This window comes from Athene cunicularia, assembly GCF_003259725.1.
Source record: "Athene cunicularia isolate RWA chromosome 9 unlocalized genomic scaffold, athCun1 chr9_part1, whole genome shotgun sequence".
Taxonomy (NCBI): Eukaryota; Metazoa; Chordata; class Aves; order Strigiformes; family Strigidae; genus Athene; species Athene cunicularia.
Window position 1 is genome coordinate 6,410,948 of NW_020799110.1, and position 21,494 is coordinate 6,432,441.

The following is a 21,494-nucleotide window of genomic DNA, read 5'->3' on the forward strand; positions in this document are numbered from 1 at the left end:
GGGATCAGGGGCAGCATCACACCTGTAAAGGGGGTGTCTCTCATCCTTGTCCCCACAAAGCCTCAAAGAGAATGTGCGACAGCACAATAATTTTTCCCTCCTGTCCCTCTGTGTAGAGGGGCTGCACCCCTTCCCTCGCACCCCACCTCTCAGGGCGCAGCCGGTGCTCTGAGCCCGCGTTGGCATCTAGCTTAGTTCAGCTGGGAAACACTTGGATGCTGTTTTTCCAGGGTGCGCTGACATGCGTGTGCCCACGGGGCTGGCACTGCTCTTCCGTCGCCGCAGAGCTCTGTTTAGGGGGAGAGCACAAGGGTGGTGTGACACAACGCTGTGGTGCTCGCCCTGGGCCCCCGAACGGGCCTGTTTGTCATTTACCTTCTGTAATAATGAAAGCGTCAGCCTTAGTGCCGTGTCCCTATCCTGATTTGGATGATACATTTTTGCAGTTTAATTGAAATCAGTATTCATCACTCCTGCTCTTCAACCGTGAGACAGTTTTGTAGCAAGTTGCTCAACAGTTGCTAAATTTTATGGGGCATGGGTACACATTAATTGCAGTTGAAGGGAAGAAAGAGCCCAACCTGCTTCTCACTTTGTTTATCCAGCTGCATGTGTAATTGTTTTATATGTTTCTGAAGAAAATTCATGGGCTGTATGCCACCAATGTACAGTTATTTCGTATTAGAAATTTGTGTCCAATCTAATTTAAATGGCATTGCGTTATATTATGGAGGAGCTGGTAACTGCCTTACTGCCTCTGCATTTGGGTTGCCAAATACTTTGTATTGTTACATAGAATTATTTCACTTTTTTTTTTTTGTCTTGATAAATTCTCAGACCAGTGGAATTAGCTGCAGGATGTTGATAATGTTGATATTTGGCAGAGAAAATGGCCTGAAGCTATAAATGTGACTTCTCTGTGTAGAGAGGATCGTTCATTCTCATGAACTTCTTCCAGTTTTTGCTGAGCTGTATCTTGTCAAAAAAGACCATTTTCCTTCCCTCAGAGAGAGGAAAGCTTTCTTTTTTTTTTTTTTTTTTTTTTTTTTTTTTTTTTTTTTCAGAACAAAATCTGTTCCTTATTAAACTAATGCTTGAACCGAGTTGTGTGTAGCAAAACCAACTCACCAAAGTGAGGTAGCACCAGATTTGTGTACTCTGGACAACTTGAGCTTGTAATGTAATGAATTAACAATTCACTGGGAGTTTGATCTGCGGAGTGATGAGCCACTTGGATCAGAAATGGCAGTTGTGCTTTGAATCCAGCAACATCGGTCCCCTAGTTTAAAGGCTATCGTGAGTCAAGGGCTTCTCTGGCTGCTTTTCCTTCATGGGGTCAGGCACAGAAAAAATGTCAGCTGAGAGAGAAGAAAAGCAGCTCCAGTTTTCTGTTTCTGATTGCATTGGCAATTTCAAGCTAAATTTTGATGGGATATAAAGGATTGATATCCCACAAACTTTGCGTGATAATGAATTCCTGCCTCTGCTTTGCATGTGCTGAAGGACAGTGGTGAAGATAGTGGTGACAGAAGATATAAGAGCTGTGAGATAAGATGGCTTTAGGCTCCAGAAATTTATCTACTAGCCCTCAGCTGCAACAGTACTTTTATGTTGCCTTAACAACTGCAGAAAAGATTGAAGTCACTGATATTGGGATGAGAGAAATGAGGAGAAAGACATAGAAGTTAAGTACTTTTTATTCACAGTTTTATCCACTAACTGGCTGTATGAACAGAAGAGAGATTTTTTTAAAAAATAATTTTAAAAAGCACATTATAATGGGCATTTGCCTTTCATGGAACTCTTAAAATATTGGTGCTTCTCTTCACCAGCTTTAAAGCTGTGTTGAGCACTGGAGATAAGGTAGAAGAGTTTCTATTTATGGAGTTTTGAAATCTCTCTCCTATGTTCCGTTCTTTCCATTTTCTTCTCATCCAATAAAGTTTTAATTCTTGTTTATATCATTGTTTGTTGTCATGGAAATATCTGAAGGCTTTGAACATAGACCGATTATGGTTTTATTGTGGAGAGATGAAGAAAATGAAAGACTTCAAGGGAGAGATCTCCCATTTAAAGATGATGCACCTCCAACAATTTGCAGAAAAGCAAATGCAGGGGTTTTTATTATATCCAGGGGCAGAAGATGTTTTGACTTTTATTATAAATGTATTTTAAGAACAGAAGGTAGCATCTGGTATATTCTTTCAAAGGTTATGGTTTAGTAACTCTAAGTGAGTAGTGCTGATGAACTAGCAGTAATCCAACAAAATAACATAAAACCTAGAATGTGCTCAAATGACTTTACTGGTTTTTATACGGCAGTAAACATCTGCAAGCAGACTTCAGAACAGTGTTAGTTTATTAGTCAGCAAAGCTGTGCTCTAATGCCACTGATTCAGAGGCATCTGTTTAAGAATTGGCTTTTTGCAGGGCTTCAGCTCATTGTGCTGCTTGGTCACACCCTGGGAATTAATGTCCCTCTGCATTAGACTTGTTCGCCAAGTGGAGAGAACATGGTTCATCACAGGTATGTTTATTCTGGGTTAAAACTAGATAGTGTTTATTAAATAATTACTAGCATGCGAGTAGTAGATGTATCCTGTATTTTTTTTTATACCATTGGACATTCTCTACAAAGAAGATCTGCAGGTTTTGACTCAAAGCTGTCCTGGCTTTGGGTGGAAATGTTCACCTGACTTGCATCTGTTTATTAATATTCATTATGATTTGAGTGTTGTTAGTGCCAGAACATACAGCGTGGGATTGCATAGTTAATTATTCCCCGTCATACTCTCTTGTTGATAATTCTATCTCACGTTAAATGGGGAGTGATAACTTGACTCAGTTCTCCAGCAAATCCGAAGTTAATCCACTTTGTCTTCACTCAGTGGTTATATGGGCTAAATACCCATGACTCAATACAAATACGAGCTGAAAAATTCACAATCAGACAAAATCGAATGTATCTTGAGGAGAAATTTGTGCCTTGAATTTCATTGTGTTTAAATTGCTGGTTTCTAAAAAGCAGTTTGAACAACTTTGCCTTCCGTGATGTTTGCTAATGCTGTCAGTTTTATATACATGATGTGTTCAGTGCAGAAGTATAATGTGCATCGAAGGCAAGGAGTGTGATTTATATTAACTCTGGTAGAACCACCCATAAAAATTGGAAGATGCTCAAACCAACATGCTTCTGCCATAAGCTGCAGCCCCACTGCACTGACCATGAGCAGTCGGACAGCTTTTCTGTCACAACCCAGTGTCCCAACTTGATGTCATCCCTAAAACTTTCACAAGAAATGAATGGAAATGTCCATATAGGCTCAGATTATGAATGTCTCAGGAACAGGCATAGTATTGCAAAGCAACAGTGATGTGGTGGTCAGGCAGTGAACTCTGGTACCCGTGTAATCAGAGGAAAATGGATGATTTTTAACATGTGACAGAGCATGCAATTTCAGTTTGTTAACATAGAGAAAAGTTATGGAGAACCAGTTATGAATTTTGGATGATTCTGATGCGAATTGCTATAAACTTCAATGTAGCTCCAAATGAAAAAAAGCTCAACCTATGAAAATTAGATCAAATCCAATGAGATCCTAATCAGTCTTCCATTTCTGCTACCGAATGGCACAAGGTGCCTTGGAGGGATGAACGAGATCTTATCTCAGTGTGCTGCTTGATGTTATATTGATCATTACATTCAGTCCTTTCTTAGACCCTAATATTTAGATTCAATCTGAAAAATAAAATTAGGAATCTTAAAATCTCTGTGTCTGAATCAGACTTTTTAACTGTTTGCACAGAGTACAGCAAATGAATCCCTGATCCTGCCTGGGCAGTGAGTACTGCTGCAATACTAACAATAATAATAATGTTTACTAAGGCAAAGAGAGGGAAAAAATAGAAGTCTGTTTCCATGAAATAATGAAAGGGACAATGAAAGCCAGTTAGCTGGCATGTCCTCTTTCCCATGGAAACACGGAAAAGTGTGAACCCTCTGCTGAAATAAAAGCAGTCTCTACAAAAGGAATAATTTATTTTTAAAACCTGTGGGCATCCCTGCAATTTGGAGCTGCAGTGGTGGGGGCTGCTCCTCCCCAGCGATGGCATACTGGTTCCAGTGGGACTTGGTGTGGATGTGGAGACACACACACACAGACCTACGCGTCCGACAACCAAGACTTGAGGCATGTCCAGCTATTCCGAATAAAGCCTAACACAAACATTGGGCTAAATATACTTAGATTATGAGTCCATTAGGGAGGCAGACATCCTTTTGTTAATCACGTAGATGTGCGGTGCATAAAACAGCCACGTGTGGATCTGCCAGGGCCCAGTACAGGGAGAGCAAGATACTGGGAACTGCGGAGAGAAGGCGATGTCAAAAGGAGACACAGAGGTGAAACAGCCCCTGGGGGTGGCTACGGTGGGGGCAGTGTTCCCGGGGGTTTGTAACTCAGGAGCAACTGGTTTCCCTGCTGTGGCATGTTGCTGCTGCTCTGGTCAAAGCCCTTCTCTGTAGGCGCAGGACAAAACCACCCTCTCTCCCATCTCAGGGCTGGGGGTCAGGTTAGATGATCCTTTCGTGTCTTGTTGATTTTTCCAGGGTTTGCTTGAGTTTCATACTTTTTTTTTGGTTGGGGCAAATTTAAAAGTGGAGTGAGTAGACCAAATAATATCCCATGTGTGCTTTTGGGGCAGGGAGTGCATTTGTTTTCAACATTAGGGGACCTCCAGTTTACTGCTCTTTAAAAATCATCTGTGTAAATGATCCTCTCAGTTCAATATATCTTCTACTGTAGTTTGGTAATGGGCAAGGATCAGATGTTTTGCTACTAAATAGATTTCTCAGTGCTTAAATTACTGCCAAAGCCCAGAAACATGAGAAAAACCTCAAGGGAAGTGCTCAGCATTTTGTAGTCTCTGGTCATGAGGTCATTTTCAGTGATTTCTTCAGTGTACTGCTTCCAGATGCTGTTCGTGAACTAGGGTCTGGAAGGCAGTTATAGGGCATTAACACAATATGGTGTTGCTCAGTGGTTTGCATGATGTCCTTTGCATTGCAACCGTTTGTGGCGTTTCATGGCTTATAACTGATACGAACCAATGTCAGAGAAACTATTTCAGACAGGGTGGTTGTTAGGGAAGCCACGGGATGACACCAGTAATCACTGCAAGACTAAGTAACTATTTAATAAAAATGTTTTATATAAAACGCATGTAGAAAAATTACAATATTTCCATGTTACCACAACCTACATTCACAAATAAAAATTTGCTACATCTGCCATTCAACATACAGTGAGATGAAAGGTATGATTCAGGGTGCAAATATACAAACAGAAGCTGCTATATATTTTTCCATTTATCTTCAAATGGGTCCTGCCTGATATTGCTTTATAACTTCCCCCCAAGATAATATCTGGCAAGCATGCCTTTGGATTACTCAGAAATAAAATACGATTATTTGGTGCAGGTAATGCCAGGGAGCATTCCCCAGGCAAGCCTGGGTCTAGTGTTGGGTGGGCATATTGAGAGTTGAGAACATGGAGCAAAATATCCGTGTGTAATAGTTGGTCTTAGCATCAGCTTCAAGTCTGTTGAGTCCCTCACCGTTTCCTTCCAGTCCTTTCTAGCAGCCACGACTCCTACGTTACACAAATCAGTTCTTAGCCACAGGGAGGGTTTCTGACTCTTAAGCTGCCACCAGTAAATCCAAAACACTTTTTCACAGTTCAAATAAATTTGCTTTCAAACAAGCTCCTAAAATCACATTTCTAAAAAAGACAAACCCCAAAAAACAAAACACACACAGAAAAAAAAAAAAACAACCAAACCCAAACAACTTTTTAATATAATAAATTTCTAAAAAAAGATCCTCAAACCTGATAACGTGGGTCAGTCCTGTGCTGAGAATGAAAAGCCTGGTCCATTTGCAAGGAGAACATACAAAAGTCATTTCTGCAATACAGCAGACATCCAGACATGGCTTTGCTCTCCCTAGCCTTTTCTGGCAGGCAGAAAAATTCTGAATTAGTGAAATCAGAAAGAAAACTGTAGAAATATTTTCTGTTCTCTGTTGAAACGGATGATTGGAGATTGAGGCAAACCAAAGTGTTCCAGTAAACGATGAAGAATTTCACATGTTTGATCACCACTGAAAACAGTATGTGTGATGCTACATTAAAACAGCATGTAGAAGCTGAAAGTCATCATTTTAGGCTTATGGCAGCGTTTCTTTGCCCTAACCTGCCAAAAGGAGGGTGTTCCTAAAATTCTTGTGGCTCAAACACAAGTATTTAAGTGAAGTAACATACCTGCTTTTCTGAACGCAAAATAACTGCTGGGGCTTGTGTCTATTCATTTCCTTTTGTTGACAAAGTAAGAGGAAGGATGCATGTTTAGTCATGGGGCCCATATGCAAGGGCTGTAGAGTGACTTAACTACCAGAACGTGGAGGTGAATGTGAGGGTTCCCACGGCAACCTTAGTGTATTAAAACTAGACAACCAGACTTTCTCCTGGCATCGTTTTGCTGATGTAAAGTAATATTTGCAGAACAACTGCCTGCCTTTCCCTCCATATTTTTTTTTTCACTTTCACTCTCTTTTCCCCGCTGTTTTCTCCAAACCTGGGCAAAATGTATTCATGGTGCAAATCGCTGTCACTCCTCTGACAATGCTGCAGGTGTGCTGATTTATGCTACCTGACTTTTGCTGTGGATCTAGTCCACACAACTTACATTTGCAAATCTTTTTTTCCTTTTTTTTTTTTTAATATAAAATAATCCTACTCATAGAGTTAAAAAATATAGCAGTCAGTTTTAATAAAAATTATGGTTTAAAAAAATTATGAAAATTTTCCACTTATTCCTCAAAATAAAATAAAACAGCTTTACCTAAATATGCAGATCTTGTTTAAGTACGGATAGTTGTTGTCCTTAAAATATTAGTCATTGGGGTGTGTTATTCTGCACTACATCCTACAAAATACAGGCCAGTACAAATAAACCTGGAGGAACCATGTCATGCTTAATTTGTGGCAAATGTCTAATAGAATTCCGTATTTACAGAAAACCACTTCTTTTCTGGATCAAGTACTTGCTGTCAACAAATGTAATGGCAGCTACATCACTGAAACTACTGGAAGCCTGGTGAAATCTTTGCAGCACAGCAATTAAGTAAATAGGCACTATCATAATGTGCTGATCAAAATACTGATTGATTTCAAAGTCTCTTCTGTGCCATTTCAGCAGCTGTTTTTATGTACAATATCCTGATTAAGACAGACTAATGTGTTTACTCAAGCCATGAGCCTGAAAAATGCTTAAGCACATATTTAATTTCAAGCATGTAAATACCCTGATTTAGTCAGACTGTTGTGTGCTTAAAATTAATTAGGTGCTTAAGTGCTTTGTCAGATGAGATGGAGACGTGCAGTTTGTTTCTGATGGCATTTCAACTTTTGTAAAACTCAGGTTCAACAAAAACTTCCAGGGTAATTCCACAGGCGTCCGGGAAGCAGTACTTGCAAAGGCTCCTTCCAGGAGCTCAGATATTCAAGGCAGGGCCCCAAAGGAGACCACAAACAAATCTGATGTCCAGTCTCAGCCTCGAGTGACCAGACTCAGAGCATCCTCCACCCCACCTGCCATGGCTGAGCCGGTGTGGGGCATCTCTGTGGAGGTGGTGGTGAGCGCTTACCTGCCTGGTGTTCTGGCCGAAGGTGTCGTCTGTGGCCGGTGAAATCCCGGCACGTCCCCAGCCTGGCTGGGCGGCGAGCCGTGGTGCCCATGCCTGCACAAGCATCGCCAGCTGCTGCTGCTCCTTCCCAGCTGCCGGGAGAGTCATTCGGCACGGTGGGACCTCACGCTGGGTGAGCTGAGAAAGGGGAGTCTGGTAGTGTCCGTATTGCTACAGTGTTTGCTTATTATCCCCCGCTTTATAGAATTTTAAGCTGGTCCTGGCTATGAAAACTGGCTCCTTTGGAGCATAATTTTGCCCTTTTAACCAATCATAAAGGCTCCAAAAAAACTTGCTTCTTTATCCATGTCAACTATGTCACCATTACTGACAGAGACAAAAATCCTATCCTCTCTTTTCAGCTGAAACACACCACCTTGATAGATGGAATAAAGTCCATATTCTGCCTTTCTGGACCAGCAGCTTGTTCTTGCACTTTTCATGAGCAAAATGGGCTCTGGGTAATTAGTCAGCTTGTAAACATATTGGACAAGTTGCTTGGGGTTCCTGATTTGTGCCAACAAATCTGAATCCTCGTTCTCATTTTCACGGAAGCGAAAATAAGTTTGTGAGTAGATGTAATAAAAGCCCGTTTGGGGTATTACTAACTCGCCATTTCTCAGCTCCACGTTGTAAAGGAAAGAGTGGCCTTTCCTTGACGATTCCCAGTTGTTTATTTTTTGTCCGTTCCCTCTTCTGGCTGAGGGATCTACTTGAGGAAAAAAAAAAAAGAGAGAAAATGTTAAATTAAAAGCCAGGTAGTGAAGCCAGTTATCCGCTAGCTGGGGAGTCTGGGTTTTAGTAACAAAGTAAGGAAATCTGCTCTTCCCAGCGGTTCATTAGGTCCATTCTCAAAACAATTTGAAGGTCCAGAGCTGTTTAGCTGTATGTGGGAATTGGTGAGCTTTTGTGCTCACCAGTAAGACAAAAATAATCATGTTGCCACTTAGTAACAAAGTTAAAAGATCCATTTGTGTCCGATACCTTCCAAAGCGGTAGAAACCCTACCAAGCTTTTCATTATTACGGCCTGAATGTCAAGTCTCTCTTGTCTTGCATTTCTAATAGGTCTGTCACCATAGCAGCTGGGACTCACACAACTAACGGAAGGAAATTAAAGGAAAGAACAGAGGAGAATTTAACACTAGGAAGGAGGATATTTTTTTTTTCCCATAATGAAGGTTCCAGAAGAAAATTTAGGGAGGTATCCAGAGATATCTGTGAAAATTAGCTAAAAAACATGTTGTCTGGAACAAGAAGACTTTTTTAATGCTTTGTTTCTTACTACTGGCTCAATGCAAGTATTAAAAAGTGTATGTAAGCATGAAGCTAGCAATCAGAGAGTAATTTCTGTGATCTTTAACTGTTTTTAAAGGTTTTTCCTTACTGCGTGGGGACAGGGAATTCTTCCTGTTGCTGTTGCCGGTCAGATGCGCCGCGATCCTGTTGACGGGACCGCGTGGTTGCTGCCCATCGGTGCGCGACAGCGTCAGGGCTCTTTCAGCTGAGGAAAGATCACAAATGGAACCTCATGTTAGAAGTAAGGATGTTAGAAAACACGTCTGTCCCATTTGACCCAATTTTAAGGAAGAGGTATGTAATTTTTTTAATTGACTAAATCATTGACTGAATGGTTGAATGAATATTGGCTAAAAAGGCTCAAATTTCTCTTTCACTCTTGCTCTTGAAATGTCTTTATACACCTCTTTGTTCTTCTTTCTCTCCTTCCCCCACCCCAAAGTTACCAAGACAACTTAAAATAACCCATTGTATTAAATTTTCACACTCATGATCAGTATCTTTCATGGTCAAGCATTCATAATCTTTACTCCACATTTCCACCTGGGGGTTGTAATGCTTTCACTCAACATATTTAGAGCTGTATGAGCTTCAGCAGAGCTATTCCTCAACTGATCTCTGCGTACAGCAGTTCAGTGATGCCTGTTCCCGAGAGAGCGGGCTGTTTAAGTGTCCCCGTCACACTGTGGTACTGAGGTCTAGAAGCTGAGTCCTCTGCACCCACCTTGGTTACCTTGCTCTAACCACTTGACCACATTTGTGGCTCCTGAAAATTTGCCTTCTAGTAACATTTTGTGATGACTTGCTGCCAGTACAAGATCTTAGTGTTTTTTGCGCTTTTAAAAAATTGAGTCACTACACATCACGTGCCACTAGCAGCTCCTATTTGCCACAGATAATAAAATTATTAAAATACCGTTGACTGCAGAGATGTTTTCCGCATAGCTTCTTGAAATCATCTGTCAACAAACACAGAAAACAAATCAGTTTGTCAGCAGAAACTGATAGGCACAAGAAAAAGAGACTCCTTTCTCAAACTCATAAATAAAAGGATTTGATCAACAAGAAAATAATAATTTTAAAAAGCGCCTATTAATTTATTGTAATGAAATATTTCTATTTACATCTTTTATCTAACGGAATACGTGGGAAAACATTTTCAAGAGATCTCAGTCATCTGAGCTTCAAGTCTACTGGAAAAATTGACCCTCGTGCTCTTCTTAAATGAGAAGAGATAGAGTGTACAACCATCACCCTCCATTTGTAGAATACTTGGCAGTGCGCACTGCTCTGGGATCTTAGCTGAGAAATTAAATTAAATTTTATTTTGTTTTTATACCTCTACCTATCTATCTATGTAAGCTCTTAAGCCAGCATATTTTACTTTGTGCATTCAGCTTTATAACTGCTCGCTGCTGAAATGAACTCGTTTGGTTACTGACAGTGGTGCAGGTGCAGGCACAGGCATGCTGATGGTTTGAGATGATTTACCTGGGTGACTACACGGGCCCTGTATTGCCACTTACTGATGGGTTCTGCCCCGCCACATTTCTATTTATCTACTTATCCATCCATCTATATTATTATTACCATCATCATAATCATCATCACTATAACCATCATTTATTACTTCTGGCACCCAGGCTATCTTACTTTAAGCAATCAGGGAGCTAGTAAGTATATTAGATGTGTAAATGTCCACCAAATAAAACAATGTTTTCCTTATGCAGAATTTCAGGGACTTTACTGGCAGAACTTCCACCAAAGGAACCGAGATCTCTGAATACAAATAGAGGATCTATTTTGGGCTGAAAGATTTACCAGTTAAGTTTCAGCCAGGAGTGAATTTTTAAGGATGAGCTTTTTTATGTGCGGGAGATGGGATTTGGAAAATCATTCCAGAAGATTTTAGCCTTTCTGATTTTTCAGCTAGGCTTATTTTCTCCTCTGTAGCCAAAATTATGTGTATTGTGTGTAAGTCATGCAGAAGATGGCGTTCTCTGAATGCTGAGCGGGGCAAGTGCTGTGCCCAACGCTGTGTGCTTGCTCGCTCTTTCCTCCCCTAATACATTACACGGCTCATGACTAGACCATTCTTCAGGCACCTTTTTACCTCTCACTGTGTTACATTTCACCTCATTTTCTCAGGCCAGCCTCCCTGTATTTCCAAAGAGGGACTGACACCTCTGCTAGCACTCAGATCCGCTCGGTCAGGTAGAAAGCAAGCTCGAGTCAAACACTTCTACCCTGAGGTATTTCAGACAAGCCAACCTATCTCTGAAATTCGCTTAGTAAAAAATGATTGTCTTTGCTTTATTATTTCCTGAATGGAGTGAAACCACTGTCATGGGGTTTTTTGGCTTCAGTGCAAGCACTCTGCAGCTGAAGCTGTGGCTTGACAATTGCTTTGCAATAAAACAATCTGAGAGCCCCCTCCCCTTTATTCCACTGCTAGGATTTGTCGAATTGTAATATCACCAAGCACACTGTTTCAGTGTGTCAGTTCCCAAATACCTTTTTAATTAACTTTCCCAGGTGCCACTTTACTTGCCAGCAGGGATCAGCCGCTCTGTCTTCGCTTTCAATTAGATCCGAGTCTTGGATGAAGTTTCCGATTTCCTCCCCGGTGAGACAAGCAATGCCACTCTTGGAGTACGTGTCCCGGAGCTGCAGCAGAAGGGAAAGCCAGGATTTTTCATCTGTGATGTGCTCCCAGATGTTCAGCTGTGGTATGTCCTAAGTTCACTACATTTTGGAACACGCTTTCTCTCCTTTAAAGCATTTGATAGTATGGTGCACGTTATGACCACATAGACAGCACAAGCACTCGAGTTTACATATTTAACTATGATGGCATACTTAATATGCATAAATATACTTACATTATCTCCATGGACATAAATTTGCTATCCAGCACTCAACTAAATAAGCTTTGTGAAAATTCAATACCCACAACACTACCATTGTGAATCCTTTAGTTTCTCTAGTTCTGCGTTAAAAACATTTCTTTTGCACAAGGGATTTTTCTTCACAAATTATTAAGGATGAAATCAAATACCAGACCTTAAAAATAATTCTGTTCTGTCTTTTCATCCAATGCCACTAACAATTCAGGCTTTTGCCAATGTATTTCCATGCCATATCCTGCCCATATCCAGTTTGGGGTCTCTCTGTAACTATATTTGACCTGATAATACAGAGCAAAGTCCAGACAACGGAAATGACATTTGGGTCCAAGTAAATAAGCTGAATGCTTATGGCATGGGGCTATGTCTATACCCTTTAGTCATAGAGAAAGCTTGTTTTCTTCTGATAAAAAAATAAATTAGTTGGAAGGGAGTGGCAAAATTCCTGCTGGCTCCAAGTGAACCCGAGTGGGAGTTTCCCTCCTGGCGGGATGCTCTTCCCGAGCCCGCAGCATCCCGGGCGAGGCTCTACACACGCACACACAACTCCAGCTGGCGCTGTTGGTTTATGTACGAGCGCCCAACCTGCTGCCTCCAGCACACGCCAGCAGAGCTCAGCTCCTGTTTGCTTTGAGTTCGGCTGCTGCTGCATCAGCTAGAAAGGCTGGCAAGGCTTGTTGTGCCGGAGAAGTACTACAGGAACTTGGAGGAAACAGCAATCAGCGTTAAACATGCGAAGCATTCAGATGAACTTCTCGTTGTAACATTTAAATTTCACTCTTCTTATGCTAAAGAAGTTTGGTTTGGTTTGCTAAACAGATACATTTACTTTACAAGTACCAGTTTCAGCTGTCCTTGAGACTAGGGTATTGAAAGCAACAAATGCGAGCACCTCCTCCCTCACACTCCACGATTTTCCTGCCTGTCAGGAAACAAAGGCCTTTAGGAAGAGTCTTCCCACCCCAGGAGGATTAGGAGAACTCACCCACGCTACCTTGCCAGCCCTACTGTGTTGAAACAGCAACCTTCAGTCTGCAGCAGCAGACTTTATTGAGCTTCACCTACTACTTGAAATGATTTTGTATTTTGTAGGCATCAGAGTGAAATGGAGTCACCACCACAAGTGTTTGTGAAGGTTTCTGTGTCTTTGCTGAGGTGTCCAGTGATATTCTGAAATCAGGTTTCTTGTTTCAAGAACTCAGTTAAAGGGATTAAAGTTATGTTCTTATTAAGGTAAAACTGCACTTAAAAAGTAAGGGCTCTGACAAATAACTGTGCTACCTTCTATAACAAAGTAGCTTGATGAGTTTAAAAACAAAAAAAAATAGGCGAGCAGTTGAGATGTTATTGTTTATTCTCTTATCAGACCTGCTGCAGCTCACCTCTGAGCTTTGCCCTCCAATCTGGAAGCAAACAGTCCTGTGCTTCTGCTTTCTCCTTGCCTGCACACTCTTCCCCCAAGCAGCTTTGCTATCCTGGCACTGAAGCAGTATTTTGCATGCGTTTTGAAATCCTCAGGGGATCCAACCTTGTATCAGCACTGTGTGATAGCAAAGGTTTGGTATTTCTGCTTTGAGCAGAAAAAGGCATCAGGGTGTTGTAAAACTTACTCAAATGAGGTTTATCTGTAGCCCTGAAGTCTTTGAGGACAGAAATCCTGGAGGGACGCTATCATGTAAAACTTCTATTCTAGGACTAGTATGTGGACTATGTTTTCAAAACAGAAGGAAGTCCGAGGGTATTTTCTTTGCAGCCCGGTATCCTGAAGCATAATGAACTTTATTGTGCTCGTGTCTCAGCACTTCCTCCCATAGCAAAACTGTTAAACAAATGGTCATATTCATAGTCCTACTCAGATTACCACAGCTGGAGAGATAAACCTGCTAGTTACAAATTATTCTTTTCGTAAAGGTAAAATTATCTTCAGTCTGTGCAGCCAAATAGTTTGGTGAAGGTGTAGAAATGCAGATACTGTGGAGAACAAAGGGAAGAAAAATGGGCAGACAAAAATGGCAGTTTTATCTTTTGGGATCTATCCCACATGCACCATGTGGATGTGGGGTAGCAGACTATGTTTCTAGATAAGTTTTTTCCTTGTTTATTGTGCACCAGATGGCACACACAAGAATGTGTGCTTAAGGTACCCCCTACAGAGCGGGGTACTTACTTTGTAGCCCAGCAGAACTTCGGCGTGGGCAGATTTAGCTTTCCACACCAAATGCAGGCTTGTTATTCTTCAGAAACAGTGAGCTGTATTTGGAGCGAGTGGCACTACACGTAGTTGTGTGTCCCAGGTGTAAATATTTGAATACAAGGAAGGGAAAGATAAGTGTGGTTACTAATTATTTAGATTGACTTGCTTGTTAGCAAAGGACTCTGAACCATATGCTGAAGAGACATGAATGCATTTATATATATTTTTTTTTTCATTAGCAGTATTATGTAAGCTGATTTCATAAGATCAACAGATTTCTGTGATTCTCCCATCCCCTCAAATATGAGACAGCCCATATAGACTAAATTTAGCAGGAAAATCCACTTTATACAATCCCCAAGCATGAGCATTGGCTCATACTGCAGATCACTGCATACCCTTTACCGTTTGCTTCACAGAGGACTTTGACATCCCAGAAGACTCCACTTATTAAATCTGATGGGGAATAAATGCACAGGTAACACAGTATTTTTACATTTATGCAATACTTTCTGAAGTTGTAGAACTATAGTACACTTACTTACCTGCAGTTTACCTTTCCGCCAGGGAGAGCAACATACTGGTACAGTTTACAGCAGGACAGTAAATTTTGGGCAAGACTCTCAGGGAAACCCTGAGTACTAGGGGTCAATGAAAAGCAGGACCACACATAAAGGCTCATGAGACTATCAGCTAAATGAACTTTTCTTGGCTCTTTTGCAGGATGAGGAAAGAGTTAAGCAGCAGCTAGCAGGCTTGAAGCGTGGCTGCAAGGAGACCAAAGCATCTAGACTATACGGGTCATTTCTCAGCCGTCACTTTGCAGAGCATTTCTGAGCCACCTTTCTAAGCGATCTCCGCTAAGGAGTGAGGGAAATGAGGTTTTTTGACAGAGACTCAGGGTGTGGTTAAGAGTACGGAGAGGCCCGGAGTTTCCCGACTCCAGGCTGTGTTTATCTTCCTCTACCTTCTCCCGTAGAGCTGGAGCAGACGGGAGGGTGCCGTGGGCCAGTGACCCGTAGCTGTGCCCTGAGCTCCAGCCCCGCGCTGCTTCCCCCGCGCTCAGGACACGCTTCACATCACAGAGCACAAATGTGTGTTTGGGGCTCCCATAGAATCCCCGAATGGTTTGGGTTGGAAGGGACCTTACAGCCCATCCAGTCCTACCCCCTGCCCCGGGCAGGGCCACCTTCCACTAGCCCAGGTTGCCCAAAGCCCCGTCCAACCTGGCCTTGAGCCCTTCCAGGGAGGGGGCAGCCACAGCTTCTCTGGGCAGCCTGTGCCAGGGCCTCACCCCCCTCACAGGGAGGAATTTCTTCCTAATATCTAATCTGAATCTACTCTCTTTCAGTTTAAAACCTTTATCCCTCATCCTACCCCTACACCCCCTGATCCAGAGTTCCTCCCCACTTTCCTGCAGCCCCTTTCAGCCCTGGGGGGCCGCTCTAAGGTCTCCCCGGAGCCTTCTCTTCTCCAGCTGAACCCCCCGACTCTCTCAGCCTGTCCTCACAGTAAAGGTGTTCCAGCCCCCAAGTCTATCTGAAGTCACTTTTGGGTTTGGTTGGTTGGTTTTCAAACCTCTTAAGACTCCTTCTTGCAAACTTTTCTCCAAAATACTGAACCCAGACAGAAGTTTTCCAAAGGCATGTGCACGATTGAGGATTCATCTGTTGACTTTCAATGGATTCAAACTGTGGATTATAAGAATCTTCATAATTATCTGCAGGTTCTTTAAAATCAGCAGAGGTAGCACTGGTATGGTCTGCTGACGGTGCAGCCATGGAAAACTGGATTTCAAATCCAAAGTGCAGAGACGAGTTAGTTCACTTTCACGTTGTTGCTGCGGGACAGTATGAAACCTGACTGCTAGGTGGGAGTTCTCAGTACAACTAAGAGGCAAGATTAAAACAAAGGTTTCTTCATCTCTCCTGATTATCAGGAACATCTTCAGAAGATGTAACTGCATTGTACTAAGTATTTTATGGGAAAATTGTTTTTTCTTTCTTCCCTCAATGTACCAAAATGATCCCCAAATCCCTATTTAACATGGCAGCAGGCAGTTTATTTGCCTGGCTCTTTGCAGCATTCAATCTGTGTGCCAAACCAGTTCAGATCTGTGTAATTCTAACACATATGTCAGATGGAGAGGATTAGCATTTTCTTGAAAGTGAGCTCATGATCTCCTCCTATGACTTCTGAGCAAAGTAGTTGTGACATTTTGGGCTCCTCCTGCTTTGCAGCGTCCTGACCTCTTTCTGAGCAGGGCTAGTGGGACTCCTGTCCAAGTTTACTTAATGCAAAGTAGCTCTCTGCATCAGCTTCAGAACAGGAGTTTCTGATAGATTTTAGCACATGCACAAAAGACTCTTACAAAGAAAATAATATGTGACCTACTTTGTTTATCATAGTTCATAAATCCCTAAGAAAGAAATTTCATCCGAGGGATCTATGTGAAGAGTCAGTTAAAAGGTGATAAACTAACTTGGAGGAAGATTCCTGCCTGCTGGAGTTTGAGCAGATTTTCATTCCAAATGTTCAGGGAGGTGCTACTGCATTTGAAGGAAACAAAACTTCTTTCAGTGTTTCCTTTCAAAGAGAATAGAAACAAACATGAAAGGAAGCCCAGGGCACTACAGAGCACTCTTCATGTTGTTCACATTTAGGAGTTGGTCTTTATTCTGTGTTTTTCCAACCTCCTGATGGATTTGTCCCCAACCTACGACTTGTAGCAGAACTTTTGTTTTTGTGGGTAAATGTACCAATTCATTAAAGATTTTTTCAAGAGCTATGTACTCAGCTTGTAGATGTCTACAATGCATGGTTCATATCCCCTCGACCCATCACTTGAAATCCTCCATGGATATTCCTTATGTGTAATTTAAAACTTGTTTAGGGTCAGTGTTGTAAGGCAAAATTAATGTTTGTTTTGAAAAGAACAATGAGGAAAACAAGGAGACACCCACTCAAATCTGTCTCTTTTGAAAATGATAATGTCACGTTTCTTTCTGAAGCTTTCAGATCTTAAAATCTCATTGTACAATGATAAAATATTTATAGGTTTCCACACTGACATAGGATACTATGAGAGAGAAATTTGAACCATTTTCACCACTGGGTACACTTGAAAGTCTTTGCTACTCTCAATGCTTGCCTTTCTGCAGTCAATTTTTGTCTCTAGTAAGTGTAACTTATACTGAAAAGAATTTGTTTCAAAGGTTCTGAGAGTGTAAAATTACTGTTTTGATGAAATTTTGCCACAGTAAAACTGTGAGGTCATGACACCAGTGGGAAGGAATGTTGTTAGCACCCAGTTAAACAAAACCAAGTTCTGTGCGTTTGTGTAGCGCTAGACCGAAGCAGCTCCCCAGCAAAACCTCTGATTGTTCCTGGCTCCTTCATCCTATTAAAGCTTACTTGGTGAACCATTTAATTAGAGATAAACCTTAATCTGTCCTGTGGACTCAGGACCTGTGTTATGTGGCATGTCAAGGAAACACCTGGCAGTGGACCTGCCACCCGGTAGTGTGACTAGTAGGAATCTGTAATGATTCTGAAAATGTATAAAAGTGACAGGAGGGGAGAAGTGTCTTGAAAAAGTTCTTGTTCCTCCCTGATCGCAGTGATGAAGATGTTTTCAGAGGACAGAGGTTCAGATGTATTTATATGTATACTTCTCCCAGTGATGCAGACAGCTGTTATTACCGCTGCTGTCACTCCCCGACAGCCCTGTCACAGCAGAGCTGTGCTCATTTTCCAAGTCAGAGAAAGCAGAGTTGACTTTCTGGGATGTAGCAGCTCTCGATACTGATTTCTCTGCTGAGCAGCAAAGGAGGTCATGTTTTGCCTCACAGGTATCAAAGCATGTAATTGTAGTGCTGTAGTTGCACTACAAGAGAGAGAATTTAGTAGTAGAATTTGTAGTTGCACTACAAGAGAGAGAATTTAGCCATTCTGCAGAGGAGAGCAGCCCCATGGCTGTGCTTTACAGATGTAGTTTTCCACCTCCTGGGAGTGTGGCTCACACAGGTTTTTGTCACCAAAGATGCTGTGACCGCTTAAGTCTTCCTTCACAAGCCTAACTTAGGTACCCAATTCCCACCTGAATGCTGCTCTTGGTTTGGGGTTTGCTGCTCCAGCTGCTAGTTCCTACCATGAAGCTGCTAAATATTTGGCTGTAAGAGCAGAGTAAGAGATGGCTGTGTCAGCTCTGCTCTCCGAAGGGAAAGGACAGTCCGTGCCCACCTCTGCAGCCTCCCAGTGCATGCGTGGGGCAGTGCCACACTCTGCTTCAAGGGCATGGGTCATGAACAACTTCATCTTGTCAAGCCTCCCAATTAAGCAGGCACAAAGTCATGGTTTGCACCAGCCAGCGCAGAGTTAACCTTGCACAGTGGTCCTTTTTGCACATGTGCCGGACAGATCACATCTTGGCTCTTGCGGTTTGTTCATTCCTTCGTGGTCCATGTGCCAGATTCAGACCTCATGTTTTACTGTCAGTTGCAAACCATTGCAAATTCGTGAGTTAATCGTGATTTATACTGTCATGGGATCAGAACGAGGATCTATTTAGCAGTGCAATGCCTTCTCTGCCTATGGTGTTACACAAACAACAGCAGCGATCTAGCTGACCCAAAATGCACCTTGGAATTAATTTTTTCAGACCTGATGTCTCTCTTTCAATGTCCCAAGCAGTGGATTTCATAACTAGAGCAGGGAATATATGTGCATATGCATGCCACACCCGTTTCCAATAATGCTGTAGCATTAGCAGTCTAGATCTAACTCTGGATGTCGTATTTTTAGTTGACAAAATAGTTAACATTTTGCCTGTTAAGGTACTGTATATATTTTAAGCTTTTTTATTATGTCAGTTATATAGGGGTATTTCCAGCAGCATAGCATCCTTTATAAGCACTCTTTATCTTGAAGAGAATTAGTACTTTAGCTTTCTACAAAAAGCCAGTTCTTGAGTAGAACAGGAGCAGCAGCAGCAAGATTCTCCAGGTCTGTACACCTTCACGAGACTGTTGAAATGACTTTATCCTTACAATAACATATATATCCATTGTAAGGCCCATATGGCTATACTTTTCTGTATAGATCACTATACGGAAGATCACTAAGGTAGAAACAACTCGTTTCAGCTGCAGATCCCAAGGCTGGATTTGGCCATGCAGCTATTACTTTACTACATGACCAGACTTGTGTGAAGCACTAGATGATGCTAAGAGCCCCTTGCTTAGGGAGCGAAGGGAATGTTTACAGCCGCTTTTAAGTCTTTGGCTATATTATATTAACAAAGTGATAATGTTGAAACAGGTTCATTGCAGCCCCAGCTCTGGGGGAAGCTGGGAGGAAATCCATAACACATCTAGCTGCCTCTGCAACATTTCAGAAAGAGGGAGAATTGTCTCTGGCGCATAGCAAAGCCTTGCTAAGCAATCAACTTAAGCCTTGAAGCATGAAATTTGATTATCTTTACCATAGGTGAGTGCTTTTAACCTCCACTGAAAATGGCAGACAACAATTCCTCTTCAGAGGGCCAGATATGTAAGCAAAGAAATGATGGTTTCGGAGGCTTCTTCATAGTAAAGCATCTGTCACATACCTCTCTGTCTTCGTCTGGGCTACAGTTTCCTCCTGGGACAGATTAAAATCGGTAACAAGGCTGGAGGTAGAGAACTGAATGAGATTTCTGCTTCCTCACTGAGGGAACTTGCCATGTACACTCCTCTGTGTTGGCATTGTGGCTGGGGATCCTGTTTTGGTGTGTGCTCCCAGCTGCCATGAAATGCTGTGGGTGCAGAGGAAATGGGGAGAAGCACCTGGGGATGATTTTTCACTTATGTGACACCACTTCCATGTTCCTGTAACTAGTAAAAAGGGAGTAATGGATTGGACCATGTATTTGTATTATACTAATTGGATGGACTGTTTTCTCTCTTGTGATTGAAAAAACATTAAGATAAACTCTCATCTCTGTCCAGCAGAATCTGTTTTCCTGCAGTCTTGGTTTGGCTTGGTCTGCAACATATTTAATCCACATTGAGTATGTGTGGATTTGGTCTTGTATTCATACCAGCACAGTCATCATGAGGATGTACTGATGGAAGTGGTTGGTTTGTATTTTCATCTACGCAACTATGCATCTACAGCAAGAGCATCGTGTCATCTAAGGTGATACCTGTTGCCATGTGTACACTTTCTGGGTTTTTTCACTCTGTGTCCTACCTCTGTGGTTGTTTTGGGACTGGTGGCTACTGTGCTCTGGGGAGTGATTCTGGTAGCAGGTGAAGTGGACACTGCATATACTGGTGTCTGTTTGCATTAGCTTTGATAAAGACACTGGGAAGTATTGTGGGCTGCTCTGATCTGTGGCATGTGGATCTGGCTCCTGGATGGTTGCTGAAGCGCTACATGCTTCAGTCTAGATAATAATTATTTTCAAGACACGAAGGATTTTCTTTTACGCCTATAGAAAAACTTCATGTCAGGAGCTAGAAAGATGCATCTGCTCAGTCTTTCATGCTGTGTGATTAGTATAAAAAAAATAACAAGAAAAGAATGTGGCCACAAATATTGTAGCTATTTAGCCCTGAGTGAGGAACATGGAGGACTTTCTGGGAGGGAGATGTAGTGACTCTCACTCAGGAAACACTTTTAAATCCTTTGGTGTGGTGGTACCTGCACCATCTCAAATCTGTTTTCAGATTCACCGCTGTGAATTCATGGGGGCTGTGAGAGCTCAGGGACCACCCAGGTTACTCAGGGCTAGACAAGGCTGTCCAGAGCATTAGAGGGAAACTTTAGAGGCTGGTGAGCAGGAAACACATGGCAGTGAAGTCAGTGCAAAACTGGCAGAACTCGAATTACTTGTGCAGATTGCTGGGTTATCAATCAGTTGAAGCAAAGCTGAAAGGAAACATTGGCTTCAGTGAACACGCCAATGATATCACGGCGTGATTAAAAATACACACGTTTTTATGTTACAGAAGGCATTGCATAAATGCCACGCAAACACTTTAATGGAGTTACAGAACCACCTTTGTGTGTACCTGGATCTTCGGTGGCTTGTTTGTGTTTTCAGTGACACAAGCAGCAAAGGCATTTTCCTTCTGTCCTGAAAAATGGGTCATCATATAGTGGGGAGCTGAAGTTCCCCATAGCTACTGGCAAAGAGAGTATTAAAACAGCTCTGTGCCCAGATTGCCACAGGGACAGAGCCTGAACTGGTCTGGCATTGTTTACAGATGGCAGATTTTGCCAGGTGCAAGATGTTTTCTCCAGCCTGTATGGCACTGAAACTCGGTAAACAGAAAAGGCTTGAGGAAGAATAGAAAGCAAAGCTGTCT

General features: G+C 42.1%; 2 protein-coding genes across 2 annotated transcripts in view; both read right to left on the reverse strand.

The window, feature by feature from the left end:
• GHSR (growth hormone secretagogue receptor) overlaps positions 1-7,852 on the reverse strand; it is a 12,412-nt gene extending 4,560 nt beyond the window's left edge. The window contains exons 1-2 of the mRNA XM_026854957.1: positions 7,706-7,852; positions 7,103-7,257 (exon numbers count right to left, since the gene is read on the reverse strand). Coding sequence (XP_026710758.1) covers positions 7,103-7,257; positions 7,706-7,852 — 302 coding nt within the window. The remainder of the gene's footprint in view (positions 1-7,102; positions 7,258-7,705) is intronic.
• On the reverse strand, positions 6,587-21,278 carry TNFSF10 (TNF superfamily member 10). Its single transcript, XM_026854958.1, has 5 exons — positions 21,198-21,278; positions 11,557-11,778; positions 9,959-10,001; positions 9,131-9,247; positions 6,587-8,453 (listed from the first exon to the last, which is right to left on the reverse strand). The coding sequence occupies exons 1-5, from the start codon at positions 21,276-21,278 to the stop codon at positions 8,008-8,010; spliced, it is 909 nt and encodes a 302-aa protein (XP_026710759.1). The 3' UTR covers positions 6,587-8,007.
• Between the last annotated feature and the right edge of the window lie 216 nt (positions 21,279-21,494).

Coding starts and splice junctions, on each gene's coding strand:
- TNFSF10 (XM_026854958.1), bottom strand. CDS start 21,278: ATGACCCATTTTTCAGGACAGAAGGAAAATGCCTTTGCTGCTTGTGTC. Junction 10,002..11,556: donor TGGGAAAGTTAATTAAAAAG/GTATTTGGGAAC, acceptor GTTTGTTGACAG/ATGATTTCAAGAAGCTATGC. Junction 9,248..9,958: donor AAACATCTCTGCAGTCAACG/GTATTTTAATAA, acceptor ATCTTTCCTCAG/CTGAAAGAGCCCTGACGCTG.